Here is a 27,154-nt window from a genome sequence, read left to right on the forward strand (position 1 = left end):
ATTGACCAGCAGCAATTGCCTCCACAAAGTACACAGGGAGCTGAGATGGTGGATTCCAGTGGGGACGAATTGATAATCTGTGAGGAGGGGGATGTACACGGTGATATATCGGAGGGTGAAGATGAGGTGGACATCTTGCCTCTGTAGAGCCAGTTTGTGCAAGGAGAGATTAATTGCTTCTTTTTTGGGGGGGGTCCAAACCAACCCGTCATATCAGTCACAGTCGTGTGGCAGACCCTGTCACTGAAATGATGGGTTGGTTAAAGTGTGCATGTCCTGTTTTGTTTATACAACATAAGGGTGGGTGGGAGGGCCCAAGGATAATTCCATCTTGCACCTCTTTTTTCTTTTCTTTTTCTTTGCATCATGTGCTGATTGGGGAGGGTTTTTTGGAAGGGACATCCTGCGTGACACTGCAGTGCCACTCCTAGATGGGCCCGGTGTTTGTGTCGTCCACTAGGGTCGCTAATCTTACTCACACAGCTACCTCATTGCGCCTCTTTTTTTCTTTGCGTCATGTGCTGTTTGGGGAGGGTTTTTTGGAAGGGACATCCTGCGTGACACTGCAGTGCCACTCCTAGATGTGCCCGGTGTTTGTGTCGGCCACTAGGGTCGCTAATCTTACTCACACAGTCAGCTACCTCATTGCGCCTCTTTTTTTCTTTGCGTCATGTGCTGTTTGGGGAGGGTTTTTTGGAAGGGCCATCCTGCGTGACACTGCAGTGCCAGTCCTAGATGGGCCCGGTGTTTGTGTCGGCCACTAGGGTCGCTAATCTTACTCACACAGCTACCTCATTGCGCCTCTTTTTTTCTTTGCGTCATGTGCTGTTTGGGGAGGGTTTTTTGGAAGGGCCATCCTGCGTGACACTGCAGTGCCACTCCTAGATGGGCCCGGTGTTTGTGTCGGCCACTAGGGTCGCTAATCTTACTCACACAGCTACCTCATTGCGCCTCTTTTTTTCTTTGCGTCATGTGCTGTTTGGGGAGGGTTTTTTGGAAGGGACATCCTGCGTGACACTGCAGTGCCACTCCTAGATGGGCCCGGTGTTTGTGTCGGCCACTAGGGTCGCTTATCTTACTCACACAGCGACCTCGGTGCAAATTTTAGGACTAAAAATAATATTGTGAGGTGTGATGTGTTCAGAATAGGCTGAAAATGAGTGTAAATTATGTTTTTTGAGGTTAATAATACTTTGGGATCAAAATTACCCCCAAATTCTATGATTTAAGCTGTTTTTTAGGGTTTTTTGAAAAAAACACCCGAATCCAAAACACACCCGAATCCGACAAAAATAATTCGGTGAGGTTTTGCCAAAACGCGTTCGAACCCAAAACACGGCCGCGGAACCGAACCCAAAACCAAAACACAAAACCCGAAAAATTTCAGGCGCTCATCTCTAGTTTTCGTATTTTCTTTTGTATTCTTTTGTCCTTTATGTCATTGTTTATTTATTGTCTTTTATGTTTTCATGTCCTTAGTAAAGAGAAATGTTTCTGATTTGATATGCGGTTCCAACCTTGCATAACAGGAGCAGAGGCAACATAAACACACTTCTTTTTCATACATTTCCTTTGCAATCATTGTTTTGGTTTCTCTCTTAGTTTTACATTGAAATATTATTAAGCAATGGTACTTTACATTACAGGGTCCATAAGGCATTTTGCAGTGGGTGCATCATGTTTATATATTCTGCAATGGGTTAGTTCACTGGATTTTTTAATGATAAATAATTCAACATAATTAGAGTACATTAGGTTTTAGATATGCATGAAAGAACATCCAAGGCGACATCATTAATTCACATCACATCACATCACTATAATAGGAACAAAATGTTGGACATATACAGTATGTCATATTTGACCTACAGGTAGACTTAGAATACTTGACAACTAGTTTTGTTGGCCTTTAGAGTGGTCCCACCAAAACTTAAGGGTGTCCAGTTTACATATTAATGGGTACCCCCCAAAGAGAGGGTAACAAAATGTCATTTTTTCTTTCTTTGCAGAAATGCCTCCGATTCAATCCAGATGCCACTATTTGGGTAGCAAAGCAGCAGATTTTGTGTACTCTGAATGAGAGCCTGAAGGATGTCCTCAACTATGGCCTCTTCCAACCAGCGACCAACGGGAGAGATGCCAAGTTCCTGGATGAAGAGCGTCTCCTTCGAGAGTATCCACAGTCTTTTGAGAAGGGGGTTCCATATTTGGAGGCATGTATCACATGTAGCTATGTGTATTATTTAGTACATTTTTATTATGTATATAAAATAGCCTGAGACAGGGTTGCCATCAGAAATGATGGGGACCAGGACTGACAAATTTCCCCCAAGTCCCCACCACCACCACCACCACCACACACACTGCTCCATAGTTTACCATTTGAGGGCAGCAGTGAACCGGCAGGACAGGCAGCCACATAGGGACAGAGCTGTGGGCGGCGGTATTATTTCTTCCAATAGAGCCGTCCGTGATACAATCGTAGCTTGCGGACCGGCAGCCAATGAGGGGCTGCCGAGGGGCAGCTCCTGATTGGCTGCAGGTCCATGAGCTATGACTGGCTCACAGCCGGCTCTATAGAAAGAATACAGCCGCAGCTAAACCTCTCTCCCTCCGTGACTGTCTGCCCTGCTGGTGTGCAGGCAGATGGCCTGGCCCCCATTGACCTTCACTGCAGCCACCCAGGCAGTCTCAGTCAAGGCCCGGGACTGGAGTCCCCATAGTCCCCCCTTGATGGCGGGCCTGGCCTGAGAACTTGCAGGCATAGGGGAGATTCTGGTGAGTCTGTCCGATGTTTTAAAGTGACATCATTTAAAAGGTAAAATCAGGTTGATTTTACAGTTAACATATTTGCCACTTTAAAACATCAGGCAGACATAAACCCTTGGATTGGCCAAGTGATTCTTATCTGCCGTTAAATTCTCTGTTTCTATGTTTTAACCTTGTTACATAGAGACTTAACTATGAGAGTCCGGGTGCTGCATTACCAGCTAAAACACTTTCCATATGTCAGGGAAACCTACTTTACCTTTCACTACAGAGTATATTGGGTTATTTGTGTTCCTTGCTGGAAAAGTGAGACTTTTTCTAATACATGTGTGACATTAGCCTATGGAAAGCTGTTAATATGCATTGTTAATTGCGCTAATTCATGGTGTTTATTTCCAGTTCCGCTATAAGACAAGAGTTTACAAACAGACTAACCTTGATGAAAAGCAATTGGCCAAGCTCCACACCAAGGTGAGTTTATTGCACAGAATAAACCATAGTAATACATAGAAACAGAGATTTTCTACCGCCGCCACGCAAAGCCCAGGTCACTTTATATATATATGTATATATATATATAAAAGATAGATAGATATTTAGCACAGGGATGAGACTGGCAGCACCCCACAAACAAACTTAGTCACCCGACAAGTTTCAAGCAACTTTCCTAAATAGCATGTACTAAGGGTCGGCACTCATCGAGATTTAAAACAATAGAGCCTTAGGTTTTCATTTTCCAATATATATATATATATATATATATATATATATAGCTAAGTAAGAGGATGGTGAGCTGCTACTATTATTAGATATTATCTTATATTTTATATATTTGGTGAGATACAGTACCATTTTTTAAAAGGATAAAACTGTCCTTTCTATATACAGTATGCTATTACAGTTCCTAAAGAAACATTGTGTGAATATAAATTTCCCCAAGAACTTGGTGTGGTGCAACACTGAGAACATCTTCATTCTGAAACCAATTAAATCATCATTGTGTAGTATAATATAATATCTTTTGAAAACATTATAATCAGTGGTGGGCTGCAGCACCGACCACACAGTGCAGGGGGAACCGCTTAGCACACATAAACATACAGTACATATTCTGATGGATGTAATATATGTGCTGGCTGGTCTCCCGGGGATCGGCAGCGCTGTGTGTATCAGCTGCATGCTGCACCCGGGAAGGCTTCACGCTTCTTCTAAGCCTGCCCCCAGGCTCCTGTGAAACTCGCCAATGGGAGTCTGGGGGCAGGCTTAGAAGGAGTGTGATGCTTAAAGTTGGGTACACACTAGACGATGTGTATACCGAGCGATATCAGCGGCGACGGGACCCCGGCGGGGATGCCGGCATCGGCAAGTGCATACACACTTGCTGATACTGGCAGCAACGGTGCGACAGTAGGAGCCTTCGCTGGCGATGTCGCCTGTCGGACCTGCATGCAGGATGCTGCTGATGAAGAGCGGGGACGGGCTTCGTCAGCGACATAGTGCGTACACACATAGTGGACGATTTGAACAATGGGGGTCATTCCGAGTTGTTCGCTCGCAAGTGAATTTTAGCAGATTTGCTCATGCTAAGCCGCTGCCTACTGGGAGTGAATCTTAGCATCTTAAAATAGCAAACGATGTATTCGCAATATTGCGATTACACACCTCGTAGCAGTTTCTGAGTAGCTTCAGACTTACTCGGCATCTGCGATCATTTCACTGCTTGTCGTTCCTGGTTTGACGTCACAAACACACCCAGCGTTCGCCCAGACACTCCCCCGTTTCTCCAGCCACTCCTGCGTTTTTTTCCGGAAACGGTAGCGTTTTTTCCCACACGCCCATAAAACGGCCTGTTTCCGCCCAGTAACATCCATTTCCTGTCAATCACATTACGATCGCCAGAACGATGAAAATGCCGTGAGTAAAATTCCTAAGTGCATAGCAAATTTACTTGGCGCAGTCGCAGTGCGGACATTGCGCATGCGCATTAAGCGGAAAATCGCTGCGATGCGAAGATTTTTACAGAGCGAACAACTCGGAATGACCCCCAATGTGTCGCTACGGTCCGTCAAAATTGGCACATCATTCATATTCTCCTCTAGGGTGTACCCTGCATTTTACTGAGTCCCAGATGCTGCATGGCGTGCAATGCACAATCTCCGGGGGAACCAGCCAGCACATATATACATCAGAACATGTATGTTTATATGTGCTAAATGGTTCCTCCGGCACTATACGGTCAGTGCTGCAGCTGCATATGATAAAGAATTAAATACACAAGTAGCTTGCATGTGGGCTCCCATGTGAATTAGAGAAATCAATGTATTCCCATGTTGTTGGTCCTTTAAATTCTCAAAATCACCTGCTTGGCTCTACTTGCGCTAAGCCTTTCTACGCGTTTCACATGGAGCCTTCACGTTTCCTCAGGGAAACAAGATTTAAATTTATTGCGGAAACCTTGTTAAAAATTCCAATCCTCAAGCTTACTAACAGTCCATGTTTTAAGGATATCCACAATTGAGCACGGTTGTCTGAACCAAAATATCTTAGACACTAATTAAGTCACGTGCTCTAAAGAACGTATACCTTTTAAATCACTGGTTCCCAAACTTCTTTCAGTCACGGTGCCCTAGAGCATCAGAATATTTTTCACGGCACCCCTACGCTAAAAATTTCTTATTGAGAAATTCCGAAAAAAATATTAAATTAAGTAAATTGTGTTGATATGTCAACCTTAGGTTCAGTTATGTGGTGAGGGACAGGATTCACTTCTGTTTGGCCAATCATATTCTATGATTGGCAGCCACCAGCACTTGTTTTTGCCTATTACATTGACCGTACATAATTTGAATTGGTCCTGGACCACCAACCCGGGGCACCCCTGCAAGTATCCTGACGCACCCCAGTGTGCCTAGGCACATAGGGGCAGATTTATTAAACCTGGTGAAGTGATAAAGTGTAAGGTGATAACGCACTAGCCAGTCAGCTTCTAACTGTAATTTTTCAAACCCATGGGCAGATGTATTAACCTGGAGAAGGCATAAGGAAGTGATAAACCAGTGATAAATCCAAGGTGATAAATGTACCAGCCAATGAGCACCTAACTGTTAATTTACATATTGGAGCTGATTGGTTGGTGCATTTATCACCTTGGATTTATTACTGGTTTATCACTTCCTTATGCCTTCTCCAGGTTACTACATCTAACCCCCAGCCTGTAACATGGAAGTTAGGAGCTGATTGGCTGGTGCGTTATCACCTTCCACTTTATCACTTCACCAGGCTTAATAAATCTGCCCCATAGGGGCACATGTATTAACCTGGAGAAGTGATAAAACAGTGATAAGTGCAAGGTGATAACGCACCAGCCAATCAGCTCCTGTCGATTTACATATTGGAGCTGATTGGCTGGTGCATTATCACCTTGCAATTATCACTGCTTTATCACTTCTCCAGGCTTAATACATCTACCCCATAGTTTGAGAAACACTGCTTTAAATGATTGCTTTTATTGTACTTAGATTTAAGATTTTCAGCCAAAACCTAATGTCACCTTTTGTCTGCACACAGCGAGTTAGCGACCAGTGCTATCTATGAAAAGGTCTGAGTACATGCTAAAAGTCTCGCAGTAGCAACAGTGCCATCTGCAGGCTATAATGGTACTACAATCTGTCAGTTTAACCATATAGAGAATTTGTGCATAACTGATGTAATACTAATCATATAGAAGTAAGGGTTGCTCCGTTTTTAATTCCTTTTGATGCTTATAAATTGTAGACCTATTGCTGGCAAGTAATGACATAAATGATTTAAATGCTACCGCAAAAGAATGCAATCTGTCATTATTTTTTGATTAGTATGTCATGTACACTATGTTATTCAGTTAAGTACCTTACATTTTATTGGTATATTAATCTAATATAGAAATGGCTGCCAGCTCTACAATATTTTTCCCGACGTCCAAGCTATCTATTCCAAGCTACAACAATGTACAAACTGTTAAATCACCAGCCGAAGTTGTTTAGTAGAAAATAGCAAGAATCATTTATCAAGGTGTCAGCACTTCCAACGATAATAAAATATCAATGATTTATGTGATGGAAGAGTTTAAGGTTGCTTTATAACCATAAAGATATATTCTTTCTTAATAGTCACAGCAGTATGAATGCTTTATACCAATATTATAGCACACGCTGATCTATTAGCAGATTATACAGTATATCTCTGATAGCTTCGCCAATTATTTCTGCTTTCTTTCTGCGGCTAAACCTTAATCCTCCTTAGATTTCGCTTATTAAAGGGACTCTTTCATCGACAAATATCATTTTGCATTAAATTTTATCCATAAATTAATTAATTTCTTTATTTGGTTAGATACAGCATGAGCTAAATTGCTCTGGTTTATTTTTCTTGTTAGTTTTAATGATATCACAGAGTAAGTACAGTGCACTGCCATACGCCACCTCATAGAGTCAATTATGTTGAATGGGGATGTCACTGTGTTTAGCGACTGCCATGAGAAATGTTGGTATGAATGGGGAAGGCGTGGCCATGCATGTGGGGGCATGGCTACAGATTGAAAAATTGGGTCCGCAGTGGGTGTGCTCACAGAGGTTGGAGGCGGGGCTGATCCTCTTGCAAAGTCCCAGCCCAGTACTTTGAATCCACTTTCTTGAGGGGTCACATGTACCAGGTTAGTCTATAATAAGATAGTGATGTCACCTTGTGAGCTCAGAGCATTGGCATGCAGCATACTGTATTCCATGTAGCTGGTAAGTCTGATTAAACAGTGATGTCACTGTGTGAGCTTTGTGCAGACACATAGTGATGGTTTATGTACAGTATCAGGTTGGTATATAATTGAATTGTGATGTCACTGTGCGATGTCTGTGTATTCACATAGTCTGTGTTACAGGTTAGTCTGTGATTATATAATGATGCCCCCTGTGACTGCAGTGCAGTCACATAGTGATAGTCCATATATATAATTATATAGTGACCTCAGTTCAGACGCAGTTTATATAATAAGTTTATGTTGCAGACTCTCCAACATGACCACTTCCATCGTGTACAAAATGCTCTGCTACTGGGCTTCCCTCTTAGTTTAGGATTGCCATCACCTGTGCAGAGACACCTTTCTTACTAATTAACTAGTGCAACGCAGATGACAGCAATCATACAGTAAGAGGAATGCCCAGAAGCACAGCATTTTCTACCTCATGGATGCGGTCATGGAGGATCTGTGATTGGCTGGTGATGTCTGCTGGCCAGAATGACAGTTCAGCGCAGTCGGTCACTGGGAAAACTTCCTGCTGGGACCAATACAGCTACAGTACTTACCAATAGTCAAAGCACTATGAAATTGGTATCTTGTTTAACCGTATGTAACACAGCTCATGTGGTATGCTGAAAATAGATGGACCTCAACAACAAATGATATCACATGTGTATGTCTATATGCTTTCATACATAAATTACTTCTGTTCGCGTAGGCTGGTCTCAAGAAGTTTGTGGAGTATGTACAACACGGCTCTGGTGAGAAAGTGGCCAGATTGCTGGACAAAGGCCTAGACCCCAACTATCATGATTCTGAAACTGGAGGTAAAACTCTTCTCTCTTTCTCTTCTATCTCATTTCTTTCTTTCTTTCTTTCTTTCTTTCTTTCTTTCTTTCTTTCTTTCTTTCTTTCTTTCTTTCTTTCTTTCTTTCTTATCTATAAAACCTTTGAGAGAGATGAAGTAGAGAAGTTGCCCATAGTAACCAATCAGCTCCTAACGGTCATTTTATAGGCTATGCTAGATAAATGACAGTTAGAGGCTTATTGGTTGCTACTGGTAACTTCTGCAATTTTGGGCTGTTTCTGAGTCGCACAGCACTGTGACCACTTTAGCGTCTTTTGCTGTAATTGCGCCTGCAATGCTAATGGTAATGTTGCCCCTTCTGTGGGTATACCAGTGTGCTTCAGACTGTACAAGGGCTGAGACGCCCACTCTGAGCATCTTCGGACCATCTGTTGCACCACCCAAACTGGCAGCAGCCCCAAGATAGGTGTAGATTCTCCATCTGATTATGGCCTCCAATGTGAGCTATTAAGAGCAACCAGGTCAGCGACAAGTCCGCAACACTCTCATAACAGGCTTGTTACATCAACGTGGATCCACATAGTAACCTCCCAGTCACTGGCCAGCACATTTCCAATACATTACACTAGGGATGTGCACCTGAAATTTTTCGGGTTTTGTGTTTTGGTTTTGGGTTCGGTTCCGTGGCCGTGTTTTGGGTTCGAACGCGTTTTGGCAAAACCTCACCGAATTTTTTTTGTCGGATTCGGGTGTGTTTTGGATTCGGGTGTTTTTTACAAAAAACCCTCAAAAACAGCTTAAATCATAGAATTTGGGGGTCATTTTGATCCCATAGTATTATTAACCTCAATAACCATAATTTCCACTCATTTCCAGTCTATTCTGAACACCTCACACCTCACAATATTATTTTTAGTCCTAAAATTTGCACCGAGGTCGCTGGATGGCTAAGCTAAGCGACACAAGTGGCCGACACAAACACCTGGCCCATCTAGGAGTGGCACTGCAGTGTCAGGCAGGATGGCCCTTCCAAAAAATACTCCCCAAACAGCACATGACGCAAAGAAAAAAAGAGGCGCAATGAGGTAGCTGTGTGAGTAAGCTAAGCGACCCTAGTGGCCGACACAAACACCTGGCCCATCTAGGAGTGGCACTGCAGTGTCAGGCAGGATGGCCCTTCCAAAAAATACTCCCCAAACAGCACATGACGCAAAGAAGAAAAAAAAGAGGCGCAATGAGGTAGCTGTGTGAGTAAGATGAGCGACCCAAGTGGCCGACACAAACACCTGGCCCATCTAGGAGTGGCACTGCAGTGTCAGGCAGGATGGCCTTTCCAAAAACTACTCCCCAAACAGCACATGACGCAAAGAAGAATAAAAAGAGGCGCAATGAGGTAGCTGTGTGAGTAAGATAAGCGACCCAAGTGGCCGACACAAACACCTGGCCCATCTAGGAGTGGCACTGCAGTGTCAGGCAGGATGGCCCTTCCAAAAACGACTCCCCAAACAGCACATGACGCAAAGAAGAAAAAAAAGAGGCGCAATGAGGTAGCTGTGTGAGTAAGATGAGCGACCCAAGTGGCCGACACAAACACCTGGCCCATCTAGGAGTGGCACTGCAGTGTCAGGCAGGATGGCCCTTCCAAAAACTACTCCCCAAACAGCACATGACGCAAAGAAGAAAAAAAAGAGGCGCAATGAGGTAGCTGTGTGAGTAAGATAAGCGACCAAAGTGGCCGACACAAACACCTGGCCCATCTAGGAGTGGCACTGCAGTGTCAGGCAGGATGACCCTTCCAAAAACTACTCCCCAAACAGCACATGACGCAAAGAAGAAAAAAAAGAGGCGCAATGAGGTCGCTGTGTGAGTAAGATAAGCGACCCAAGTGGCCGACACAAACACCTGGCCCATCTAGGAGTGGCACTGCAGTGTCAGGCAGGATGGCCCTTCTAAAAAATACTCCCCAAACAGCACATGACGCAAAGAAAAATGAAAGAAAAAAGAGGTGCAAGATGGAATTGTCCTTGGGCCCTCCCACCCACCCTTATGTTGTATAAACAGGACATGCACACTTTAACCAACCCATCATTTCAGCGACAGGGTCTGCCACACGACTGTGACTGAAATGACTGGTTGGTTTGGGCCCCCACCAAAAAAGAAGCAATCAATCTCTCCTTGCACAAACTGGCTCTACAGAGGCAAGATGTCCACCTCATCATCATCATCCGATTCATCACCCCTTTCACTGTGTACATCCCCCTCCTCACAGATTATTAATTCGTCCCCACTGGAATCCACCATCTCAGATCCCCGTGTACTTTCTGGAGGCAATTGCTGCTGGTGAATGTCTCCATGGAGTAATTGATTATAATTCATTTTAATGAACATCATCTTCTCCACATTTTCTGGAAGTAACCTCGTACGCCGATTGCTGACAAGATGAGCGGCGGCACTAAACACTCTTTCGGAGTACACACTGGAGGGAGGGCAACTTAGGTAGAATAAAGCCAGTTTGTGCAAGGGCCTCCAAATTGCCTCTTTTCCCTGCCAGTATACGTACGGACTGTCTGACGTGCCTACTTGGATGCGGTCACTCATATAATCCTCCACCATTCTTTCAATAGTGAGAGAATCATATGCAGTGACAGTAGACGACATGTCAGTAATCGTTGGCAGGTCCTTCAGTCCGGACCAGATGTCAGCATCAGCAGTCGCTCCAGACTGCCCTGCATCACCGCCAGCGGGTGGGCTTGGAATTCGTAGCCTTTTCCTCGCACCGCCAGTTGCGGGAGAATGTGAAGGAGGAGATGTTGACAGGTCGCGTTCCGCTTGACTTGACAATTTTCTCACCAGCAGTTCTTTGAACCCCTGCAGACTTGTGTCTGCCGGAAAGAGAGATCCAACGTAGGTTTTAAATCTAGGATCGAGCACGGTGGCCAAAATGTAGTGCTCTGATTTCAACAGATTGACCACACGTGAATCCTGGTTAAGCGAATGAAGGGCTCCATCCACAAGTCCCACATGCCTAGCGGAATCGCTCTGTTTTAGCTCCTCCTTCAATGCCTCCAGCTTCTTCTGCAAAAGCCTGATGAGGGGAATGACCTGACTCAGGCTGGCAGTGTCTGAACTGACTTCACGTGTGGCAAGTTCAAAGGGCAGCAGAACCTTGCACAACGTTGAAATCATTCTCCACTGCGCTTGAGACAGGTGCATTCCACCTCCTTTGCCTATATCGTGGCCAGATGTATAGGCTTGAATGGCCTTTTGCTGCTCCTCCATCCTCTGAAGCATATAGAGGGTTGAATTCCACCTCGTTACCACCTCTTGCTTCAGATGATGGCAGGGCAGGTTCAGTTTTTTTTGGTGGTGCTCCAGTCTTCTGTACGCGGTGCCTGCACGCCGAAAGTGGCCCGCAATTCTTCTGGCCACCGACAGCATCTCTTGCACGCCCCTGTCGTTTTTTAAATAATTCTGCACCACCAAATTCAAGGTATGTGCAAAACATGGGACGTGCTGGAATTTGCCCAGATGTAATGCGCGCACAATATTGCTGGCGTTGTCCGATGTCACAAATCCCCAGGAGAGTCCAATTGGGGTAAGCCATTCTGCGATGATCTTCCTCAGTTGCCGTAAGAGGTTTTCAGCTGTGTGCGTATTCTGGAAAGCGGTGATACAAAGCGTAGCCTGCCTAGGAACGAGTTGGCGTTTGCGAGATCCTGCTACTGGTGCCGCCGCTGCTGTTCTTGCAGCGGGAGGCAATACATCTACCCAGTGGGCTGTCACAGTCATGTAGTCCTGAGTCTGCCCTGCTCCACTTGTCCACATGTCCGTGGTTAAGTGGACTTTGGGTACAACTGCATTTTTTAGGACACTGGTGAGTCTTTTTCTGACGTCCGTGTACATTCTCGGTATCGCCTGCCTAGAGAAGTGGAACCTAGATGGTATTTGGTAACGGGGGCACACTGCCTCAATAAATTGTCTAGTTCCCTGTGAACTAACGGCGGATACCGGACGCACGTCTAACACCAACATAGTTGTCAAGGCCTCAGTTATCCGCTTTGTAGCAGGATGACTGCTGTGATATTTCATCTTCCTCGCAAAGGACTGTTGGACAGTCAATTGCTTACTGGAAGTAGTACAAGTGGTCTTCCGACTTCCCCTCTGGGATGACAATCAACTCCCAGCAGCAACAACAGCAGCGCCAGCAGCAGTAGGCATTACACTCAAGGATGCATCGGAGGAATCCCAGGCAGGAGAGGACTCGTCAGACTTGCCAGTGACATGGCCTGCAGGACTATTGGCTTTCCTGGGTAAGGAGGAAATTGACACTGAGGGAGTTGGTGGTGTGGTTTGCGCGAGCTTGGTTACAAGAGGAAGGGATTTACTGGTCAGTGGACTGCTTCCGCTGTCGCCCAAAGTTTTTGAACTTGTCACTGACTTATTATGAATGCGCTGCAGGTGACGTATAAGGGAGGATGTTCCGAGGTGGTTAACGTCCTTACCCCTACTTATTACAGCTTGACAGAGGCAACACACGGCTTGACACCTGTTGTCCGCATTTCTGTTGAAATACTTCCACACTGAAGAGCTGATTTTTTTGGTATTTTCACCAGGCATGTCAATGGCCATATTCCTCCCACGGACAACAGGTGTCTCCCCGGGTGCCTGACTTAAACAAACCACCTCACCATCAGAATCCTCCTTGTCAATTTCCTCCCCAGCCCAAGCAACACCCATATCCTCATCCTGGTGTACTTCAACACTGACATCTTCAATTTCGCTATCAGGAACTGGACTGCGGGTGCTCCTTTCAACACTTGCAGGGGGCGTGCAAATGGTGGAAGGCGCAAGTTCTTCCCGTCCAGTGTTGGGAAGGTCAGGCATCGCAACCGACACAATTGGACTCTCCTTTGGGATTTGGGATTTCGAAGAACGCACAGTTCTTTGCTGTGCTTTTGACGCAAGTCTTTTCTTTTTTCTAGCGAGAGGATGAGTGCTTCCATCCTCATGTGAAGCTGAACCACTAGCCATGAACATAGGCCAGGGCCTCAGCCGTTCCTTGCCACTCCGTGTCGTAAATGGCATATTGGCAAGTTTACGCTTCTCCTCAGACGCTTTTAATTTTGATTTTTGGGTCATTTTTTTACTGATCTTTTGTGTTTTGGATTTTACATGCTCTGTACTATGACATTGGGCATCGGCCTTGGCAGACGACGTTGATGGCATTTCATCGTCTCGGCCATGATTAGTGGCAGCAGCTTCAGCACGAGGTGGAAGTGGATCTTGATCTTTCCCTATTTTTTTAACCTCCACATTTTTGTTCTCCATATTTTGCGCACAACTAAAAGCCACCACAGGTATACAATGTAGATGGATGGATAGTATAGTATTACTTATACTTATGGACGACGAGTGACGACACAGAGGTAGGTACAGCCGTGGCCTACCGTACTGCTGCTTAGTGCTTATATATATGATATACTGTATAACGGACCTGGTGGACACTGTCAGCAGACTGCTAAACAAACAGTATGAAGAAAGAAAAAAAAAAACACCACAGGTATACAATGTAGATGGATGGATAGTATAGTATTACTTATACTTATGGACGACGAGTGACGACACAGAGGTAGGTACAGCCGTGGCCTACCGTACTGCTGCTTAGTGCTTATATATATGATATACTGTATAACGGACCTGGTGGACAGTGTCAGCAGACTGCTAAACTAGTATGAAGAAAGAAAAAAAAACCACCACAGGTATACAATGTAGATGGATGGATAGTATAGTATTACTTATACTTATGGATGACGAGTGACGACACAGAGGTAGGTACAGCCGTGGCCTACCGTACTGCTGCTTAGTGCTTATATATATGATATTATACTGTATAACGGACCTAGTGGACAGTGTCAGCAGACTGCTAAACAAACTAGTATGAAGAAAGAAAAAAAAACACCACAGGTATACAATGTAGATGGATGGATAGTATAGTATTACTTATACTTATGGACGACGAGTGACGACACAGAGGTAGGTACAGCCGTGGCCTACCGTACTGCTGCTTAGTGCTTATATATATGATATTATACTGTATAACGGACCTGGTGGACACTGTCAGCAGACTGCTAAACAAACTAGTATGAAGAAAGAAAAAAAAAACACCACAGGTATACAATGTAGATGGATGGATAGTATAGTATTACTTATACTTATGGACGACGAGTGACGACACAGAGGTAGGTACAGCCGTGGCCTACCGTACTGCTGCTTAGTAATTATATATATGATATACTGTATAACGGACCTGGTGGACACTGTCAGCAGACTGCTAAACAAACTAGTATGACTATGAAGAAAGGAAAAAAAAAACACCACAGGTATACAATGTAGATGGATGGATAGTATAGTATTACTTATACTTATGGACGACGAGTGCACTGACGACGCAGAGGTAGGTACAGCCGTGGCCTACCGTACTGCTGCTTAGTGCTTAATTATATATATAATATACTGTATAACGGACCTGGTGGACACTGTCAGCAGACTGCTAAACAAACTAGCATGAAGAAAGAAAAAAAAAACACCACAGTGTTTTTCAGGCAGACAAACGTATACTGGACTGGTGGTCACTGTCAGCAAAACTGTGCACTGTACTCCTGCTATAACTGCTCCCCAGTCCCCACAATTAGGCAGTGTGAGCAGTGCACTCAGCACAGATATATCATGCAGCAGTGCAGCACACTGAGTGAGCACAGATATGGTGGAGCGTTTTTTTTCAGGCAGAGAAACAACGGATTAAACTCAAAGCCCTGCACTGTACTCCCTAACAGCTGCTCCCCGTCCCCAATCCTCCCCACAATTAAAACTAAGTCACTCAGTTTTTTTTTATTTTCTAATACAACGGAGAGGACGCCAGCCACGTCCTCTCCCTATCAATCTCAATGCACGTGTGAAAAATGGCGGCGACGCGCGGCTCCTTATATAGAATCCGAGTCTCGCGAGAATCCGACAGCGGGATGATGACGTTCGGGCGCGCTCGGGTTAACCGAGCAAGGCGGGAGGATCCGAGTCGCTCGGACCCGTGTAAAAAAAAGGTGAAGTTCGGGCGGGTTCGGATTCCGAGGAACCGAACCCGCTCATCACTACATTACACACACTGTGTGTTTCAATCAGAACTGTTCATACACAGAGAGTCGCGCATGCGCTGTACGAGTTATCAGGTATTTTCAGTAGTGATGAGCGGGTTCGGTTTCTCGGAAACCGAACCCCCCCGAACTTCATGCTTTTTACACGGGTCCGAGGCAGACTCGGATCTTCCCGCCTTGCTCGGCTAACCCGAGCGCGCCCGAACGTCATCATCCCGCTGTCGGATTCTCGCGAGGCTCGTATTCTATCGCGAGACTCGGATTCTATATAAGGAGCCGCGCGTCGCCGCCATTTTCACACGTGCATTGAGATTGATAGGGAGAGGACGTGGCTGGCGTCCTCTCCGTTTAGAATAGAAATAGATAGTGAGAGTGAGACACTTGATTTACTGGAGCTTAGGAGTACTCAGAGAGTGCAGAGTTTACTAGTGACTGACCAGTGACCACCAGTGCAGTTTTATTATTATTTAATATAATCCGTTCTCTGCCTGAAAAAAAACGATACACAGTGACACAGTATACCATATCTGTGCTCAGCCTCAGTGTGCTGCATCATCTATGTATATCTGACTGTGCTGAGTGCTCACTGCTCACACAGCTTAATTGTGGGGGAGACTGGGGAGCAGTTATAGCAGGAGTACATATATTTAACAGTGCACACTTTTGCTGCCAGAGTGCCACTGCCAGTGTGACTGACCAGTGACCAGTGACCACCAGTATATTGTGATTGTCTGCCTGAAAAAGTTAAACACTCGTTGTGTGGTGTTTTTATTCTATAAACGCATTCTGCTGACAGTGTCCAGCAGGTCCGTCATTATATAATATATACCTGTCCTGCAGTAGTGATATATATATATTTTTTATATCATTATCATCCAGTCTATACTAGCAGCAGACGCAGTACGGTAGTCCACGGCTGTAGCTACCTCTGTGTCGGCAGTCGCTCGTCCATAATTGTATACCTACCTGTGGTGGTTTTTTTTTCTTCTATCTTCTTCATACTAGTAGTTAACTTTAGGAGTCTGCAGTGCTGACAGTGTCCAGCAGGTCCGTCATTATATAATATATACCTGTCCGGCTGCAGTAGTGATATATATATTTTTTTTATATCATTATCATCCAATCTATACTAGCAGCAGACGCAGTACGGTAGTCCACGGCTGTAGCTACCTCTGTGTCGGCAGTCGCTCGTCCATAATTGTATACCTACCTGTGGTGGTTTTTTTTTTTTTTCTATCTTCTTCATACTAGTAGTTAACTTTAGGAGTCTGCAGTGCTGACAGTGTCCAGCAGGTCCGTCATTATATAATATATACCTGTCCGGCTGCAGTAGTGATATATATATATATATTTTTTATATCATTATCATCCAGTCTATATTAGCAGCAGACGCAGTACGGTAGTCCACGGCTGTAGCTACCTCTGTGTCGGCAGTCGCTCGTCCATCCATAATTGTATACCATCTACCTGTTGTGTTTTTTTTTCTTTCTATCTTCTTGATACTAGTAGCTTACTTTAGGAGTCTGCAGTGCTGACAGTGTCCAGCAGGTCCGTCATTATATAATATATACCTGTCCGGCTGCAGTAGTGATATATATATATTTTTTATATCATTATCATCCAGTCTATATTAGCAGCAGACGCAGTACGGTAGTCCACGGCTGTAGCTACCTCTGTGTCGGCAGTCGCTCGTCCAGCCATAATTGTATACCACCTACCTGTTGTGTTTTTTTTTTCTAGCTTCTTGATACTAGTAGCTTACTTTAGGAGTCTGCAGTGCTGACAGTGTCCAGCAGGTCCGTCATTATATAATATATACCTGTCCGGCTGCAGTAGTGATATATATATATTTTTTATATCATTATCATCCAGTCTATATTAGCAGCAGACGCAGTACGGTAGTCCACGGCTGTAGCTACCTCTGTGTCGGCAGTCGCTCGTCCATCCATAATTGTATACCACCTACCTGTGGTGTTTTTTTTTCTATCTTCTTGATACTAGTAGCTTACTTTAGGAGTCTGCAGTGCTGACAGTGTCCAGCAGGTCCGTCATTATATAATATATACCTGTCCGGCTGCAGTAGTGATATATATATATTTTTTATATCATTATCATCCAGTCTATATTAGCAGCAGACGCAGTACGGTAGTCCACGGCTGTAGCTACCTCTGTGTCGGCAGTCGCTCGTCCATCCATAATTGTATACCTACCTGTGGTGGGTTTTTTTTTTCTATCTTCTTGATACTAGTAGCTTACTTTAGGAGTCTGCAGTGCTGACAGTGTCCAGCAGGTCCGTCATTATATAATATATACCTGTCCGGCTGCAGTAGTGATATATATATATTTTTTATATCATTATCATCCAGTCTATATTAGCAGCAGACGCAGTACGGTAGTCCACGGCTGTAGCTACCTCTGTGTCGGCAGTCGCTCGTCCATCCATAAGTATACTAGTATCCATCCATCTCCATTGTTTACCTGAGGTGCCTTTTAGTTGTGCCTATTAAAATATGGAGAACAAAATGTTGAGGTTCCAAAAATAGGGAAAGATCTAGATCGACTTCCACCTCGTGCTGAAGCTGCTGCCACTAGTCATGGCCGAGACGATGAAATGCCATCAAAGTCGTCTGCCAAGGCCGATGCCCAATGTCATAGTACAGAGCATGTAAAATCCAAAACACCAAATATCAGTAAAAAAAGGACTCAAAAATCTAAAATAAAATTGTCGGAGGAGAAGCGTAAACTTGCCAATATGCCATTTACCACACGGAGTGGCAAGGAACGGCTGAGGCCCTGGCCTATGTTCATGGCTAGTGGTTCAGCTTCACATGAGGATGGAAGCACTCAGCCTCTCGCTAGAAAAATGAAAAGACTCAAGCTGGCAAAAGCACAGCAAAGAACTGTGCGTTTTTCGAAATCACAAATCCACAAGGAGAGTCCAATTGTGTCGTTTGCGATGCCTGACCTTCCCAACACTGGACGTGAAGAGCATGCGCCTTCCACCATTTGCACGCCCCCTGCAAGTGCTGGAAGGAGCACCCGCAGTCCAGTTCCTGATAGTCAGATTGAAGATGTCAGTGTTGAAGTACACCAGGATGAGGAGGATATGGGTGTTGCTGGCGCTGGGGAGGAAATTGACCAGGAGGATTCTGATGGTGAGGTGGTTTGTTTAAGTCAGGCACCCGGGGAGACACCTGTTGTCCGTGGGAGGAATAGGGCCATTGACATGCCTGGTGAAAATACCAAAAAAATCAGCTCTTCGGTGTGGAAGTATTTCAACAGAAATGCGGACAACATTTGTCAAGCCGTGTGTTGCCTTTTTCAAGCTGTAATAAGTAGGGGTAAGGACGTTAACCACCTCGGAACATCCTCCCTTATACGTCACCTGCAGCGCATTCATCATAAGTCAGTGACAAGTTCAAAAACTTTGGGCGACAGCGGAAGCAGTCCACTGACCAGTAAATCCCTTCCTCTTGTAACCAAGCTCACGCAAACCACCCCACCAACTCCCTCAGTGTCAATTTCCTCCTTCCCCAGGAATGCCAATAGTCCTGCAGGCCATGTCACTGGCAATTCTGACGAGTCCTCTCCTGCCTGGGATTCCTCCGATGCATCCTTGCGTGTAACGCCTACTGCTGCTGGCGCTGCTGTTGTTGCTGCTGGGAGTCGATGGTCATCCCAGAGGGGAAGTCGTACTCGTAAGACCACTTTTACTACTTCCACCAAGCAATTGACTGTCCAACAGTCCTTTGCGAGGAAGATGAAATATCACAGCAGTCATCCTGCTGCAAAGCGGATAACTGAGGCCTTGGCATCCTGGGCGGTGAGAAACGTGGTTCCGGTATCCATCATTACTGCAGAGCCAACTAGAGACTTGTTGGAGGTACTGTGTCCCCGGTACCAAATACCATCTAGGTTCCATTTCTCTAGGCAGGCGATACCGAAAATGTACACAGACCTCAGAAAAAGACTCACCAGTGTCCTAAAAAATGCAGTTGTACCCAATGTCCACTTAACCACGGACATGTGGACAAGTGGAGCAGGGCAGGCTCAGGACTATATGACTGTGACAGCCCACTGGGTAGATGTATGGACTCCCGCTGCAAGAACAGCAGCGGCGGCACCAGTAGCAGCATCTCGCAAACGCCAACTCTTTCCTAGGCAGGCTACGCTTTGTATCACCGCTTTCCAGAATACGCACACAGCTAAAAACCTCTTACGGCAACTGAGGAAGATCATCGCAGAATGGCTTACCCCAATTGGACTGTCCTGGGGATTTGTGGCATCGGACAACGCCAGCAATATTGTGTGTGCATTAAATATGGGCAAATTCCAGCACGTCCCATGTTTTGCACATACCTTGAATTTGGTGGTGCAGAATTATTTAAAAAACGAGAGGGGCGTGCAAGAGATGCTGTCGGTGGCCAGAAGAATTGCGGGACACTTTCGGCGTACAGGCACCACGTACAGAAGACTGGAGCACCACCAAAAACGCCTGAACCTGCCCTGCCATCATCTGAAGCAAGAAGTGGTAACGAGGTGGAATTCAACCCTCTATATGCTTCAGAGGTTGGAGGAGCAGCAAAAGGCCATTCAAGCCTATACAACTGAGCACGATATAGGAGGTGGAATGCACCTGTCTCAAGCGCAGTGGAGAATGATTTCAACGTTGTGCAAGGTTCTGCAACCTTTTGAACTTGCCACACGTGAAGTCAGTTCAGACACTGCCAGCCTGAGTCAGGTCATTCCCCTCATCAGGCTTTTGCAGAAGAAGCTGGAGACATTGAAGGATGAGCTAACACAGAGCGATTCCGCTAGGCATGTGGGACTTGTGGATGGAGCCCTTAATTCGCTTAACAAGGATTCACGGGTGGTCAATCTGTTGAAATCAGAGCACTACATTTTGTCCACCGTGCTCGATCCTGGATTTAAAACCTACCTTGGATCTCTCTTTCCGGCAGACACAAGTCTGCTGGGGTTCAAAGAACTGCTGGTGACAAAATTGTCAAGTCAAGCGGAACGCGACCTGTCAACATCTCCTCCTTCACATTCTCCCGCAACTGGGGGTGCGAGGAAAAGGCTCAGAATTCCGAGCCCACCCGCTGGCGGTGATGCAGGGCAGTCTGGAGCGACTGCTGATGCTGACATCTGGTCCGGACTGGAGGACCTGACAACGATTACGGACATTTCATCTACTGTCACTGCATATGATTCTCTCCCCATTGAAAGAATGGTGGAGGATTATATGAGTGACCGCTAGAGATGTGCACTTGAAATTTTTCGGGTTTTGTGTTTTGGTTTTGGGTTCGGTTCCGCGGCCGTGTTTTGGGTTCGACCGCGTTTTGGCAAAACCTCACCGAATTTTTTTTGTCGGATTCGGGTGTGTTTTGGATTCGGGTGTTTTTTTCAAAAAACACTAAAAAACAACTTAAATCATAGAATTTGGGGGTCATTTTGATCCCAAAGTATTATTAACCTCAAAAACCATAATTTCCACTCATTTTCAGTCTATTCTGAACACCTCACACCTCACAATATTATTTTTAGTCCTAAAATTTGCACCGAGGTCGCTGGATGACTAAGCTAAGCGACCCTAGTGGCCGACACAAACACCTGGCCCATCTAGGAGTGGCACTGCAGTGTCACGCAGGATGGCCCTTCCAAAAAACACTCCCCAAACAGCACATGACGCAAATAAAAAAGAGGCGCAATGAGGTAGCTGTGTGAGTAAGATAAGCGACCCTAGTGGCCGACACAAACACCTGGCCTATCTAGGAGTGGCACTGCAGTGTCACGCAGGATGGCCCTTCCAATAAACACTCCCCAAACAGCACATGACGCAAAGAAAAAAAGAGGCGCAATGAGGTAGCTGTGTGAGTAAGCTAAGCGACCCTAGTGGCCGACACAAACACCTGGCCCATCTAGGAGTGGCACTGCAGTGTCACGCAGGATGGCCCTTCCAAAAAACACTCCCCAAACAGCACATGACGCAAAGAAAAAAAGAGGCGCAATGAGGTAGCTGTATGAGTAAGATAAGCGACCCAAGTGGCCGACACAAACACCTGGCCCATCTAGGAGTGGCACTGCAGTGTCACGCAGGATGGCCCTTCCAAAAAACACTCCCCAAACAGCACATGACGCAAAGAAAAAAAGAGGCGCAATGAGGTAGCTTTGTGAGTAAGATAAGCGACCCTAGTGGCCGACACAAACACCTGGCCCATCTATTTGGTGTTTTGGATTTTACATGCTCTGTACTATGACATTGGGCATCGGCCTTGGCAGACGACGTTGCTGGCATTTCATCGTCTCGGCCATGACTAGTGGCAGCAGCTTCAGCACGAGGTGGAAGTCGATCTTGATCTTTCCCTATTTTTGGAACCTCAACATTTTTGTTCTCCATATTTTAATAGGCACAACTAAAAGGCACCTCAGGTAAACAATGGAGATGGATGGATACTAGTATACTTATGGATGACGAGCGACTGCCGACACAGAGGTAGCTACAGCCGTGGACTACCGTATTGTGTCTGCTGCTAATATAGACTGGATGATAATGAGATAAAATTAAAATATATATATATATCACACTAGTACTGCAGCCGGACAGGTATATATTATGTAATGACGGACCTGCTGGACACTGTCTGTCAGCACTGCAGACTCCTAAAGTAAGCTACTAGTATCAAGAAGATAGAAAAAAAAAAAAAACCACGGGTAGGTGGTATACAATTATGGATGGACGAGCGACTGCCGACACAGAGGTAGCTACAGCCGTGGACTACCGTACTGTGTCTGCTGCTAATATAGACTGGATGATAATGAGATAAAATTAAAATATATATATACATCACACTAGTACTGCAGCCGGACAGGTATATATTATGTAATGACGGACCTGCTGGACACTGTCTGTCAGCACTGCAGACTCCTAAAGTAAGCTACTAGTATCAAGAAGATAGAAAAAAAAAAAAACACGGGTAGGTGGTATACAATTATGGATGGACGAGCGACTGCCGACACAGAGGTAGCTACAGCCGTGGACTACCGTACTGTGTCTGCTGCTAATATAGACTGGATGATAATGAGATAAAATTAAAATATATATATATATATATCACACTAGTACTGCAGCCGGACAGGTATATATTATGTAATGACGGACCTGCTGGACACTGTCTGCAGAATGCGTTTATAAAAACACCACACGACGAGTGTTTAACTTTTTCAGGCAGACAATCACAATATACTGGTGGTCAGCAGACAATCACAATACTGGTGGTCAGTGGTCACTGGTCAGTCACACTGGCAGTGGCACTCTGGCAGCAAAAGTGTGCACTGTACTTAAAATATGTACTCCTGCTATAACTGCTCCCCAGTCTCCCCCACAATTAAGCTGTGTGAGCAGTGAGCACTCAGCACAGTCAGATAATGATATACAGTATTACATATGATGCAGCACACTGGGCTGAGCACAGATATGGTATGTGACTGTGTCACACTGTGTATCGTTTTTTTTCAGGCAGAGAACGGATTAATTAAACTGGTGGTCACTGGTCACACTATCAGCAGCAAGTAGTACTCCTCCTAATAATATGCTCCCCAAAATTTGTGTCTCTCTCTAGTACTCTAGTCTAAACGGAGAGGACGCCAGCCACGTCCTCTCCCTATCAATCTCAATGCACGTGTGAAAATGGCGGCGACGCGCGGCTCCTTATATAGAATCCGAGTCTCGCGATAGAATACGAGCCTCGCGAGAATCCGACAGCGGGATGATGACGTTCGGGCGCGCTCGGGTTAACCGAGCAAGGCGGGAAGATCCGAGTCGCTCGGCCCCGTGTAAAAAAACCTTAAGTTCGGGCGGGTTCGGATTCCGAGGAACCGAACCCGCTCATCTCTAGTGACCGCATCCAGGCACGTCAGACAGTCCGTACTTATACTGGCAGGAAAAAGAGGCAATTTGGAGGCCCTTGCACAAACTGGCTTTATTCTACCTAAGTTGCCCTCCCACAAGTGTGTACTCCGAAAGAGTGTTTAGTGCCGCCGCTCACCTTGTCAGCAATCGGCGTACGAGGTTACATCCAGAAAATGTGGAGAAGATGATGTTCATTAAAATTAATTATAATCAATTCCTCCGTGGAGACATTGACCAGCAGCAATTGCCTCCACAAAGTACACAGGGAGCTGAGATGGTGGATTCCAGTGGGGACGAATTGATAATCTGTGAGGAGGGGGATGTACACGGTGATATATCGGAGGATGATGATGAGGTGGACATCTTGCCTCTGTAGAGCCAGTTTGTGCAAGGAGAGATTAATTGCTTCTTTTTTGGTGGGGGTCCAAACCAACCCGTCATTTCAGTCACAGTCGTGTGGCAGACCCTGTCACTGAAATGATGGGTTGGTTAAAGTGTGCATGTCCTGTTTATACAACATAAGGGTGGGTGGGAGGGCCCAAGGACAATTCCATCTTGCACCTCTTTTTTCTTTCATTTTTCTTTGCGTCATGTGCTGTTTGGGGAGTAGTTTTTGGAAGGGCCATCCTGCGTGACACTGCAGTGCCACTCCTAGATGGGCCAGGTGTTTGTGTCGGCCACTTGGGTCGCTTATCTTAGTCACACAGCTACCTCATTGCGCCTCTTTTTTTCTTTGCGTCATGTGCTGTTTGGGGGGTGTTTTTTGGAAGGGCCATCCTGCGTGACACTGCAGTGCCACTCCTAGATGGGCCAGGTGTTTGTGTCGGCCACTTGGGTCGCTTATCTTAGTCACACAGCTACCTCATTGCGCCTCTTTTTTTCTTTGCGTCATGTGCTGTTTGGGGGGTGTTTTTTGGAAGGGCCATCCTGCGTGACACTGCAGTGCCACTCCTAGATGGGCCAGGTGTTTGTGTCGGCCACTTGGGTCGCTTATCTTAGTCACACAGCTACCTCATTGCGCCTCTTTTTTTCTTTGCATCATGTGCTGTTTGGGGGGTGTTTTTTGGAAGGGCCATCCTGCGTGACACTGCAGTGCCACTCCTAGATGGGCCAGGTGTTTGTGTCGGCCACTAGGGTCGCTTATCTTAGTCACACAGCTACCTCATTGCGCCTCTTTTTTTTCTTCTTTGCGTCATGTGCTGTTTGGGGAGTAGTTTTTTGAAGGGTCATCCTGCGTGACACTGCAGTGCCACTCCTAGATGGGCCAGGTGTTTGTGTCGGCCACTTGGGTCGCTGAGCTTAGTCATCCAGCGACCTCGGTGCAAATTTTAGGACTAAAAATAATATTGTGAGGTGTGAGGTGTTCAGAATAGACTGAAAATGAGTGGAAATTATGGTTATTGAGGTTAATAATACTTTGGGATCAAAATGACCCCCAAATTCTATGATTTAAGCTGTTTTTTAGGGTTTTTTGAAAAAAACACCCGAATCCAAAACACACCCGAATCCGACAAAAAAAATTCGGTGAGGTTTTGCCAAAACGCGTTCGAACCCAAAACACGGCCGCGGAACCGAACCCAAAACCAAAACACAAAACCCGAAAAATTTCCGGTGCTCATCACTAATTTTCAGGTATGCACAGTAGCAAGGAATCGCACAAGTCCATGAAATCAGCAATGTGTGTTACTCAGGATCAGGCCCTTTGTCTCTCTCTAAGGTTTGATACATCTCCCCTACATATTTCATGCCTCACTTTTTTACTTCTCTGTCATTCCTGAATCTCTCTGGGGCAGATTCATGTGGTACTGCGCACACAACAACAATTACACTATTACCCTGCTGCTGTCACCTGCATGGGGTCTAACTGCTACTAACCAATCAGAGTGGCTTTCTGACCCCAGCCTGTCATTCATGTGGAGGCTCCGTAAGGTGCATTATGAGTCATGTGTGTGTGTGTGTGTGTGTGTGTGTGTGTGTGTGTGTGTGTGTGTGTATATGTATATATATACTATATATATATTATATCTCCTATATAATAGCCCAGACTCTGTGCCTGGGCCTCTAACGCTGGGCGGAGTCACAGAGCTGGGCGGAGTCAGCAGCATCTGCGGGGGGAGACACCATGGCCTGTGCCAGCACCAGAGGCAAGTAAAAAATGCCCCCTGGCACAGTATAGAGGGGTGGCCATGGCCACCAGTAGCACCACACACAGCTCCAGCCAGCAGCAGGGAGGGTAACACAGGCTATGCGGAGGGGACTTCCAAGCACCGCTGGACGCAACTTCCTGGCCCCCTTACACCCACACCCCACACTGAGGAATCCCTCCCTTATGCACCCCCCAACAGTTTCCCTACCGCATCTAGCCAGTGGGGGTTCGCGCAGGACGGCAGCAGGGGACGAGCAGGTACAGCGGGACGGAGCACCACACTCACCAATCCACAGCGCCGCACATACATAGCGCTGCACATGCCGCCTCGCGCCGCTCCGGCCACACCACTATGCCGCCCCCCTCACAGCCAGCCCGCAACTCCGGGAACACGCGTGCCACCAGCCCCATTCACATCCCCGGCGCCAGGCATACACTGTGGAGGCCAGACCAAGTGCACCCGCCCGGAGCCAGGACGGGACACTGCTCCAGCCACTGTGCTGCTGAGCGGGAGCTCCCTCCTGCAGCAGCCAAATGACTAGGTCACTGCACAGGCAGGGAGTCCCCTCTACCCACATCTGCTACAGCCATACACCCCAGAGGCACACCTCCACTTTTCCACACACCAACCCACCCTCTTCTCCTTCACGCACACTCCCTCCCCCCCAGACACACACACCCTTCCCTGCACATCCTACACCCCACCCCAACACCTCATGAACCCCTAACCCTCACACCACTACAACAAACACAACCCACGCACACCCACAACTCCTCCAAACAAACCTCTCGCCCCACGTGCAACACCCACCGCACCCACAAGCCCATCCCACAACCGAACTAGTCCCATACCTCCCACCCAGCGGACGGCGATCCTATTAGCGAGGAGAAGACACGCAATAAGCCAGATACCGCAGTGGCAGAGGTTAGTACATCCCACCCCCTGAGTCCCCCCTCCCCCCACATCCGCACTATCCCCACCCGCAACGCCACCAGACTCCCAACCATGGCACCACCGCACCCGCCCCTCCCCCACCAGTGGCGCGTCCAGACCCCCTATCCAAACCACAGCACCCCGCACCCGCTGCTCCACCACCCGCAGCACCTATGGACCCCATCCCCCAACTGCGACACCCCCGCACCTGCCACTCCCCCACCTGCGTCAACTCCACTCCACCCTCACCCTCTGCCCCCCCACCCCACTCGCAGCACCCTGGGTCCCCCCTCCACCGCAGCTGCCCCTTCCCCACCCGCAGCGCCCACGCACCTGCCCCTCCCCCACCCACAGCACCCCCACCCCTCCTCCTCCCACAGCCCCCCACCACCCGCATCACCACCAGACCCCACCACCATCCGTGGCACCCACGCACCTCCCCCACCCGTGGCGCCTCCACACCCCCTACTTAAACCGTGGCACCCTCGCACCCGCCACTGCACCATCCGCTGCACCTATGGACACCACGCCCCATCCGCAGAACCCACGCACCTGCCACTCCCCCACCCATGTTAACCCTGCTCCTCTCCCACCCGCTACGCCTCCCGACCACCTACCACCCCCGGAGCACCAGCACCACCGGACCCCATCCACAGCATCCCCGCA

General features: G+C 46.7%; 1 protein-coding gene across 3 annotated transcripts in view; it reads left to right on the plus strand.

Moving 5' to 3' along the window:
* SHANK1 (SH3 and multiple ankyrin repeat domains 1) overlaps positions 1–27,154 on the plus strand; it is a 994,257-nt gene that overhangs the window by 482,833 nt on the left and 484,270 nt on the right. For 2 of the 3 annotated variants that reach the window (XM_063942586.1, XM_063942587.1), the window contains exon 1: positions 8,284–8,367. Coding sequence is in view for 1 of the 3 variants with exons in the window: in XM_063942588.1 (XP_063798658.1) it covers positions 2,010–2,213; positions 3,169–3,240; positions 8,259–8,367 (385 nt within the window). In the remaining 2 variants the exon portion in view is untranslated. Of the gene's footprint in view, positions 1–2,009; positions 2,214–3,168; positions 3,241–8,258; positions 8,368–27,154 lie in introns of those variants that run through there. The other variant, XM_063942588.1, reaches the window with a different exon arrangement.

This window comes from Pseudophryne corroboree, chromosome 10 (genome assembly GCF_028390025.1).
Source record: "Pseudophryne corroboree isolate aPseCor3 chromosome 10, aPseCor3.hap2, whole genome shotgun sequence".
Classification (NCBI taxonomy): Eukaryota; Metazoa; Chordata; class Amphibia; order Anura; family Myobatrachidae; genus Pseudophryne; species Pseudophryne corroboree.